Genomic DNA, 10,862 nt, shown 5'->3' with positions numbered 1-10,862 from the left:
TTTCACAGTCTTGAACATGAAACACTGGTGAACGATGAACATAAAAGTCTTTACATAAAACCCAGACATCACACAGGAGCAGGGTTGCTGAATAGAAAGTACTGAAGTTGTTGCTGAAGATGTGGGGAGACTATAACCTTGTGGTCGTTGTTGCTGTTTCAACCACAAGCCAAAACCGGTTTTGTTCAGTATGAGGTAGTCAGTGATTACTAATGTAATATCTGCTGAAATTCAGCTTTGCCTATAGGAATAAATTACATTTTAATATTTTTTTAAATTTTAAATTTTTAAATAGAATTTTTTTATTTAAAATTGTAAAAATATTTTAATGTATTTTTAATCAAATAAATGCAGCTTTGGTGAGCATAAAATACTACTTAAAAACATTAAAAAAAAGAATATTAAAATCTCTTACTGACCACAAATTGAATGGTAGTTTATATTTATTGCACTCAGGAACAGTTTTGTTTTGAGAATGTGACTGCTTATGTCAAAGTTCCCACAAGCTCCTCCAGAGGTTGCTCCCCTCTTGTCCTTGGCCATCTATTAATGACTACATTCCCCATGATCCTTGGCCTGGACTCATGTTGGCTTTATTTATCATACCTTGTTAATGTATGCTAACTGACTTCTCATATTTTTGTCCAACGTACTGCCACTCTACAAACAGTAATGTTGCACCAACAATGTTCTTTTGGTTCTTCTGCTTGGAAGCTCAACACGTGTTTCTGTAATATTTCTCACCTGTAATATTACTTATCTATTTTATAATGAATAGTGATTAAGTGTCTGTCCAGAAGCCAAAAATTACAGCAGAATGAATCTGAAGCTGGCCATTTTTATGCACATTTGACAATTAAACATTCCTTTTAGGAAACACTTCCCACTTTACATGCATAAAGAGAGAGAGGGAGAACATCAATGAAACAAGTTTTTTATTGGCCCTCGAGCTTATTTAATTTAGCTTCCTTTTAATTTGTTTTTCAAAACACTTTGGTTTTCTGCTCTGAGCAGTGTAGATCAAGCATCAATCAGTGAACTCAGAGATGAGATTCAGGCTATAACTGAACTGCTTATGGTTCTCAGGGTAAAGTACTGTTTATGCCTCAATTTTTAGTTGAAATATTTTTAGTAGTTCAAGTCCAAGATTACAGGTTTGCACCCCGATAAAAAAAAAAAAAAAAAGATGCTAATTTGAAACGCATTTGTTGAGTCCTGAAGTCGCAAACAGCATATCAGATTCTTTGGAGGTCAAATGGTTACCCCAAAACCCCCCATCTCATCTTCACAAACCTACTATTACCATACTAGTCATTTTGTGAGCTAGTGGATAAAAAGGAATTAGAATGAAATGAAAAGGAATTACGTTCCATATTGGAGTTTATTAAAAAAAAAAAAAAAAAAAGTCAACTTTTTTTTTCAGTTCTTGTGCAATTGTTACAAAACATATTTCTATTCTATCTGATCCTTAGAAATTGTTTTCATTAGTATTGACTAATGTATTCAGGTTTATTCAGTTATAAATTACATGTTTGACTTATCACACGATGCACACTTCTAGCTTCCATTGTTGAAATGTAAGCTAGCAGGGTGGGATATAAAGATGACTTAGCTTATATGTAATTATTAATTTCAACACATCTTGTTATTATGCTCTGGAGAATGATGTACTATGGACATTACTGTACACAGTAAATCATTTACAGAACAGCTTAATTATGCTCAGATCCAGTGATCATTCAATCGTTCGAGCAGCATAACAAGATAAACTCTCTTTACATGCTCTAAAATAGAGGAACAAGAGGAAACAATAATTTATCACAGTTATTATGGAACAAAGAATTTTAATAACACTGTGAGCCAATCCATATTGCATTATTTTGTACCAGGTATATTATATTATATAATATAATATAATATAATATAATATAATATAATATAATATAATATAATATAATATAATATAATATAATATAATATAATATAATATAATATAATATAATATAATATAATATAGTAATTAAAAAATAACATTTGTTACTTAATATTTAATAATAATAATACAATTTCTTCTTTCTTTTCCCAGATCTCTCCCTCTTATATGAAATAGTTTATAGCCAACCAGTTACCTCCCCCTTCCTACTTGTTCCCTGTGTTGACCTTTGTATTTCTGTGTAAAGTAGTATGGATATGCAGTGTCACTGAAGATAAGCCAGGCAGAACATGGAAGTGGAAATGAGGAGTCTTTTCAGCTGACAGACAGCATGAGAAGTAAGATCATGTTTGTATAATGACCCTGCACCCCCTTCAGCTGTGATTAGATTCAAAATAAGGTGCCTTTTTGTGTTTTAAATGGTTGCTACATGATAAAAGTATTATGTGAAATAATGTTTTAATATTTTTTGAAAAACTACATTTCACTCTGAAAATAGATCTTGATTAAACAGCCTGCATTTGTTGAAAAAGAAGGGAATATTTACAGAGCAATATTTAAATGTAATATTAAGCAAATCTGTTAATGGCTTATGCTTACACTTTAAAATTAACATGAATACTGGAGGTCAGAATGCCCCTCTTTAACAGTTATTGTTAAATATTTCATATATGTGATGGTTATTGAAATGAGTGTTTGTGTTGCTCTACATTGTATTCTGTAGTCTCATGTCATGTTACCTGTCCTAACTAATAACCACTGTCCTGCATGACATGCTAATATCTCTGCAAAACACTACATAAACACATGGGCTATAAAACAGGACAGACCAACATGTCAGCTGCTCTAGGAAACACCCCTATGTGGATAACAAAAGAGACCACCATCAATTCCAACTGTATGTTCAACTGGTTCATTACTGGGCTCGGAAAACATCAGTGCTGACAAAGCAGTGTGGATTTCTGCATTTCCATTGATATAAAATAGTCTGATGTATGCTGTATCTCTTTTTTAGATTGCTGATAATGCTTTGAACTTCTCTCCTGAGCTTCCAATGGACCTACAAAGGAAGAGACGAACAGTTCAGCCTGCAGGTCCCTTGGATGGAGGCTATGGCTGGTTCATAGTGCTTTCCACCTTCCTTGTCTTTGGTCTGACATTCGGTGTAATCAAGTCCTTTGGCGTGTTCTTCGTTGAAATCCACCACTACTTCGCAACCACAGCAACTGCAAGCTCATGGATCACATCCATCTCTGTGGCAGCTGTACATTTTGGGGGTATGTGCCATTTAAAGTTCCAACCAGCAGGGAGCTCCCTCTACGTTCACCTTTGCCTTTTAATGTCATACATGGACATATGCTGACTGAGACTGATTTGTTTGTGAATATCAAAATGAAAATGTGACTTTGTAAAAACTCATTGTCACACTTGATAATACAAGCTTGTAACCTTTTAATATAAACTTGTGTTTCTCTTATAAAATATAGTTTCTTATTTATTAATAATTAAAAATATAAAAGTATTCAATATTAATATTATGTTTTATTTAATATAAAACATTTTCAAAAAGTATTATTTGCACTATAAGAATCATTTGCACTCATGATATTTTGCGCAGTGTTTTCACAAAATCTAAGCTGTAAACACTTAAAACAAAATAATTAAGATGTCAATTGGTAAACACTTGATCATGGTTATGTTATTCATTATGATATTTATAATTAAGATGCATACTGACACACGATCATTGTAATCTTTTAATATTTGTTAAATATTTCTTTTATTTTCTTATTTATTAATCAGTTTTTATTTTTAAAATATATTATAATTTAAGTATTATTTGTTAATATCCCCTTTTTAATCTATTTGCACTAATGTTATTTTGCGCAATACAAAACCTAAGCTGCAAACTTTGGCTATAAATGAAGATGTGATTTTGTAAAAATTGATTTTATTCGCTGCATCTCAACACATATAAACATACGTTCACTTATCCTTTTTTTATTAATAATTTTTATTCAAATTATTTATGATTATTTAAATATTATTATTTAATATTAATAGTTGAATCCGAAGTTATTTTGCAAAATGTTTACACAAAATCTAAGCTGCAAACAATGAAGATGTGATTTGTGAAAAACTCGTTGTCTAATCTTATTTGTGATTTAGATGCATGCCAACACACAAGCTCGCTTTAATCTTGTAACATTTGTTAGAGACACGCTCATGTTCTCTGAACCATCAGACTTTAAATATTCTGTGGCTGAAATAAATCTAACAGAGCAAAGGACTAGAAATCAAATACGAGTTTGTGTTCTACCCTACATTTCTCTGTCTCCCAGTACGATAGCATTACTGGGGCTGACAGAGCACTTGGCTCCTGCTGGTACAGTATGTCATGACTGTGTACTTCCTGTTTGTCTGTGATTCAGCCCCCGTAGGCTCTGCATTGAGCGCGTACTTCGGCCATCGGCCAGTGGTCATGGTGGGGGGCCTGCTGAGCAGCATTGGGATGGTGGCAGGGTCATATTCCCAGGATCTGCTACAGCTGTACATCACTGTGGGGTTCCTTACAGGTAGGAGCACAACCAGCAGTGGAGCATATGACTGTCCCCACTTGCTCCTGCACACATACATTCACGCTTCCAATGTTTCAATTTGGATTCACAACTTGAAAAGGTCATTAGCCATTTATAGCAGCTGTATTGGATCTTATTCAGATTTAGGAACACTGCAGACCATATGATGAAACAGCAAAATGCTAGGGGGAAAGAGAAGGAGAGAGAGAAAGATTTTATCCAAGAGATAAAATATAACTTTTAACTACTGGTGCATTTAGTGTTACTTGTTTAATCTTTTTACACTAATGTTATTTTGCACAAAATCTAAGCCACAAAAACTTTACTGATTTTGTCTGACCAATAAAGCAGGAAAGAAAGAAATATATTATGCTGCACAACTTTTTCAACATTTAAAATGATAAGAAATGTTTTTTAAGCACTAAATCAGCATATTAGTATGATTTCTGAAGGATCACGTGACACTGAAGACTGGAGTAATGATGCTGAAAATTCAACTTTGCATCACATAAATAAATTACATTTTAAAATATGTCCAAATAGATAACAGATATTTTAAATTGTAATAATATTTCACAATATTGCTGTTTTTACTGTATTTTTGATCAAATAAATGCAGCCTAAAAAAATTGTTAAAACATAATGACCCCAAACTTTTGAATCGCAGCACTGGCTCAGTGTCATGCTAAAAGTCTAGTGTTTAATCTGCAGTTACAGCAGTACCACAAGTTACCGGTTAAGTTTAATGATAGCAGTTTTGCATGGCTGAGGCGTCGCTAGTTGGGGAAAGGGGAACTAAGTACAAGGGGCCCAGAGGCATTGGGAGGCTCATAACAATCTCTTTGGTGAAGGCCCCCATGATTTCTATATGGGGAAAACCTAGTGAAGCCAGTGGCAATACAATGTTTCAAAATGAATGTGTATTCAGTCTTTCAGTGTTACTAGCAGTGTTGAGGAAGGTTACTTTTAAAAGTAATCCATTACAAAATTGCGTTACTCCCTAAAAAAGTAATTAATTACGTTACTTAGTTACTTTCTATGGAAAGTAATAAGTTAAGTTACTTTTGCATTACTTTTTCAATCTGGGCAGGGCTTGCTTGTTTGTTTTTAATAGAAAAAGGTATGTTTTTTGGAAAACGTAAAAGCCCTTTTACAAAGAAAGTTTAACATAGTTCAGCAATAAAAAAAAAGAAGCACAGATGTTTATCTAGAGTAATTGTTGCTTATTAGTATGGCTGAACTGTGTCATTGAAGGTCAGCACCAAAGACATTGGTTGATAAAATGGGATTAAATACATAAAAGATATTTGTGCTGTTTAACATTTAATTATTGCTGGTTTGCATCACATTCTGAGTTGCATTTCGCTGTTTTTATTCATTCTGAGCAATACTGTGGCGAGTGGGGCGGGGCCGAGGGACGTGGGAACACGAGTGAGGCCGGCAGTGATTGGGCAAATCAGTGGCACCTGCGGCCCACCGCCGGTCTCGAGTCCCACGTAGGAGATGGAAGGATATAAAACTGGAGCGACGACAGTGAAGGACGAGAGAGGACCAGGCCTGGGCTTTTAGTTGTGTGTTGATTTTTATTTTGTGTGCATCAGTCGTCCGTGAGGGGCTGGTGCGCTGTTTTGTGTTTATTTTGTTATTAAAATGTCCTTTGATTGTCCGCCGGTTCCCGCCTCCTTCTTCCCGATGACTAGGAAGTCTTTTATCATTACAAATACTTAATCTGTTGTTGTTGTTGTTTTGTTAGTGAGATTAATGCATTAATCTCATTAGTTAATGCATTTTCGCTTATTCTAGAACTATAGTGACATTTTACTCCTGATTTTTGTAAATTAAATTAAATCTCCTGAATTTGTAAATTAAAAAGTAATCCGTAACTTTACTAGTTACTTGAAAAAAGTAATCTGATTACGTAACTCCCCAAACTACGTTACCCCCAAAACTGGTTACTAGATGGTCATAATAAATATAATCTTGTAATACTGTTGTACATTTCAACAATGTTTTATCCTATAAAATTAATGACTTGTCAGAAGAATAAATGCTTGCTCATCTATATCCACCAACTTTGCTCTCTGAAAGTCTTTTTTGTTTCGTCCTCTGCAGGATTTGGCTACGCCCTGACCTGGACCCCTACTGTCACCATGCTGGGCTGGTACTTTGAAAAGTGACGGCCTGTGGCCAACGCTCTGGTCAGCGCAGGAGAGTGCATCCTTACCTTCATCCTCACCCCATCCTTTCAGTTCATGGTGGAACAGTATTCCTGGAGGGGAGCGATGCTGATCCTGGGAGCTCTGCAGCTCAACTTGTGTTTGTGCGGAGCTCTTCTGAGACCCCTCAACAGACACATTCCTCCTAAAGAGCTCATAGAGGACAATGAAAATGAGATGGAGCAAACTAACACAGACTCTAAAAGTTTAAATAACAAGTCAGACTCGAAAAAATCTGATCCACTGAAGGTCAAAATAATACGCTTCATGGACTACACGCTTATCGCTAATGCTCGCTTCATGGTCTACGCAGTGTTTGGTGTCTTCGCTGCTCTCGGCTTCTTTGCTCCATCTCTCTTTCTGGTGCCGTACGCCCACAGTCAAGGAGTGGAAGAGTACCAGGCGGCTACTCTCATGTCCATCTCTGCGGTGCTAGATTTGTTAGGACGGGTGTTTTTCGGGTGGGTGGCTAATCTGCAGCTGGTGAAGACAGTCCATCAACTGATTGTCACAGTGATTCTTTTGGGCATTGTTCTGTTGCTTTGCCCATTAGCAACCACATTCACCCAGCTAGCGTTGTTCAGTTCGGCTTACGGACTGGTGTTAGGTGCCACTGTGGCAATTCACATCACGGTACTAGCGGAAGTGGTGGGGGTGGAGAGGCTTGGGAGCGCACTGGGATTCTTCATGCTCATCCGCAGCAGCAGTGGCCTCCTTGGACCACCTTTGGCAGGTGAGATGTTTAAAAGAAATATGGTCACTAGTGACTATCCTAAGCAGTGAAAAGTTATACTATTTTATATTTGTGTTGTTGTTGTTGTTTTGTGTTGCTTTATTTATTTGTTTGTGTGTAATTATGAAGTAATATTGTTACAAATTACTTGCTGAAGATACTCTATAATCTGATAGTGTACAGTCACAAGATGTCCTGTTACATTACTGTACAGTATGTTGAAAGCTCTTTATCAGTCATCCTAATGCACACACTTTCCTAAACATAATTCTTTGATGAGGTTTCTCATTAATGCCTGACAGTACTCAATTTACAGTAATATTATATTACTGTATCTGTCCATAAAGCATTGCCTGTCAGATAAATGTATTTGGCTATTGTGTTAATTTCATGGATTATTGGTCACTGCATAAATGGCTTTTCCTGTTTCAACAGCAGGCCACACTTTGACTGTCCTCACCAAATTCAAACCATTTATTTGGTTTCATTGGCTGTAATTTTTCTGTGCCCGCTGCTCAGAATGTAGAACGCATCACAAACGCTAGTGTGATAATACATCAGCGTAGCTCTACAAAAGTGGCCAATAAATCAACAAACAAACAACCAGCCCTGAACAACATTGTATATAATACTGTAGCCTTAATTGATTACTTGACGATAAGCTCTGATAGGGAAACTTCAAATAGATAGTTTTGTAATGTTGAGATAATGACATTTTGCTCTTACCCAGCAGTTTTTCTCTCAAGATCATCTGCCAAAATATAGCACCACAAGCAGCCAAAAACCTTTCCCACACCAGAGGCAGTTCAACACTAAATCATCCAGAAAAAACTCATCTGTCTATTTAAAGGCATTGACTGCCAAAACTATGTCTATATCTGTATTCTGACTAATGTACTTCAAATGAATCTCTTGGGTTTTTAGTCCATTAAATAGTAGAGCACAGATTAATGTTTAGGAAGAGAGGAGCGCCTTTATTTTAGGCACTACAGGTTAAGAGTGTAGTCTGCTGGGCTCCATAACCGGCTGTGTAATTACACCATAAATTAACTCTGTGGCAGTTTTTTTCGGTGAGTTTTAATCGGGTTGGAAAACTGCTTTACTGTGGCATTATAAAAGATGACTCAAATGATCACCGCGTCACTGACTTCACAGGCGCTCTATTCCTTGGTGCTTTAATTGATTGATCATTTAAATGTACAGGCAAATGTGCATTCAGAAAAGCAGCTTGGCCTGAAAACGTGAGGTGGGATCATGCACGAACAACTGCGGGCAAATTAGTGGTGCTTGAGCAAGCGTCACTATTATGCACAAACTACCACCCAGAACATCCTATTGGAACCACATACAAATGCCCTTGCAACCACCTACAACATGCTAGAAATGTTGCGGCGAGTTTTGCATGCAAGCAGCACCCTCACATTTTGCTCAGATGATGTAAACATTTGAATTTTAATTGCGGGCTAATAACAACGGCATATTCAATATTACTTACATTTTTTTCTTTTTATGACTGAATAGAAAATGTGACCAGATAAGAGGTTTTTTCTTAGATTGTGGTTCTATTTTAACGATTTGTTTGCATATATGAATGACCTTTACGTGTAATTTCCTTTTTTTTTTTAGTTTAAGCCTTATTTTTCTGCATTAATTCAGTCCTTGTCATTGAATAGTTCACCTAAAACTATGCTGAACTACTGCTTTCAGTGAAATAATCCTATTTTCTACTGTTTCTACAGGAATCTTCATAGACAAAATGAGTGACTATGGTGCTGGTTTTCTGATGGCAGGTGTGGCTCTTCTAGTCTCTGCCCTCTTTCTGCTTGTATTACAGCAGATGAACAAAAATGGGACAGAAAAGGGAAAAGACATCAACTTGGAGAACGGGAAAGGACATGAGGACACAGGGATATGAAAAACAGCATAATTTGTTATGTTTCACATGCACCCATGTAAGCAGAGATTATAATTAGAGATGACTGTCAAAAGTGGTGAAACTGACATCATGGCTAATGCTGCTGACATGCACTTTCTGTTCATTCCTGAAGAAAAAATCACTCTTAATGATGCTGAGTGAACAGACATTTCCCACCTAAATGAAGTAATTGATGGATTCTGGGAAGTCTTCTTAGTGTAGTCCTATAATGATACCATTGCAAGCAGATTCATCAGATCTATTGCTCTGGAAAATGGGCTCTGCCTTAATAGACTAATGCAAGCTGACTTAGTTTAGCTACAGCCAAAGATGATCACATGCTGTCAAAAACAATATATGCTGCAATTTCTTGTATGACATTATGTATGTATTTTATTCAGTCTGTCCAAAATTACACTAATTGAAATTTGGGTTTGAAAGGTTTTTTCTTTTCTTTTTTCAAAGTGCAATCTGCAGGTCTGGATGACTGGATGTCACACAAATCCTACAGTTCAGAAAACATTCTCATTTATCGCCCTCTGCAGGTGAGAAAAGGGAAATGCAGTATAAATGGCTGCAAGCCCCCCCCCCCCTTTTTAATTTTTACATATACATATATTTTTTTTACAAATGCTTAAAATCATATTAAATTAAAGCAGCCTAATAGATGCTGTTTATTTTACATGGAGCATCTGTCACATCAGTAAGTGCAACATAAGAGATACTGAGTGCACTTTTAAAAGAGCATAAAACAAGAAAACATATTAAAGAGCATTTAGTTAAATTTAGAAAAAGGTTGAGCTTGGATCTGTGGGAGATAAATGTGTTTCAGAACGCATAGACTGAAAACACAAGCACATACTGCTGAAGAAAACCACACGAGACAGTAGTGTCTGTATCTTGCCTGTTTATACAGTGTGATGAAACAGTAACCGTTCAAAGCCAAACTCTTTATAAGATATCAAAGCAAATTTCTCATCTCTCGTATTTTAACAATAATCTGTTCCCAACATCTGCACTTTGATGTGTTTTATTCATGCTGGTCTGTGTCTATCACAGATTAATGGCTTTCCAAACTAAAAAAAAAAATAACAGAAATAAAAATCAATATGCGAGACAAATAGGGTCTTCAATGGCATACAAATGAAAAATTCTTCACATTTTAGTCTGTTCACATGCACAGTTTTGACTTTCCCTTATATTACATTATTTTGTTATATTTAACTTGTTTTCTGTTACTTTAAAATGTGAGTGACCTTTCCTGTGACCTGAGCCATCCTGTCTTATAAACACTGTTGAGGTGATGAGTCCTTTGAAGTCTGTAATTGGAAACAGTTGATGGAGTTAAGTGGAATAACAGATCCCAGATCCGTTTCTCCCTCATCCTGCAAAACCAGGCCTCTAAACTTTGACCTTTGTGTAGTCAGGTTAGATTGATTAGACTGAATCTAACAATAAAGACAAAAGGAAAACTACATGAGAAATT

General features: G+C 35.9%; 1 protein-coding gene across 1 annotated transcript; it reads left to right on the top strand.

The window, feature by feature from the left end:
• Positions 1-2,854: 2,854 nt before the first annotated feature.
• Positions 2,855-9,807, top strand: LOC132155706 (monocarboxylate transporter 2-like). The gene is made up of 4 exons (XM_059564421.1): positions 2,855-3,210; positions 4,366-4,509; positions 6,625-7,461; positions 9,201-9,807. The coding sequence occupies exons 3-4, from the start codon at positions 6,765-6,767 to the stop codon at positions 9,374-9,376; spliced, it is 873 nt and encodes a 290-aa protein (XP_059420404.1). The 5' UTR covers positions 2,855-3,210; positions 4,366-4,509; positions 6,625-6,764; the 3' UTR covers positions 9,377-9,807.
• Positions 9,808-10,862: the final 1,055 nt, after the last annotated feature.

Source organism: Carassius carassius, chromosome 13 (genome assembly GCF_963082965.1).
Source record: "Carassius carassius chromosome 13, fCarCar2.1, whole genome shotgun sequence".
NCBI lineage: Eukaryota > Metazoa > Chordata > Actinopteri > Cypriniformes > Cyprinidae > Carassius > Carassius carassius.
The sequence above is the reverse complement of the archived record's forward strand: the minus strand, read 5'-3'. Positions and strand labels throughout refer to the sequence as shown.

Bases quoted from the DNA above. Each gene is read 5' to 3' on its own strand.
- LOC132155706 (XM_059564421.1), top strand. From the start codon at position 6,765: ATGGTGGAACAGTATTCCTGGAGGGGAGCGATGCTGATCCTGGGAGCT. The intron at 7,462-9,200 runs GTGAGATGTTTA...CTGTTTCTACAG, and splicing joins CCTTGGACCACCTTTGGCAG to GAATCTTCATAGACAAAATG.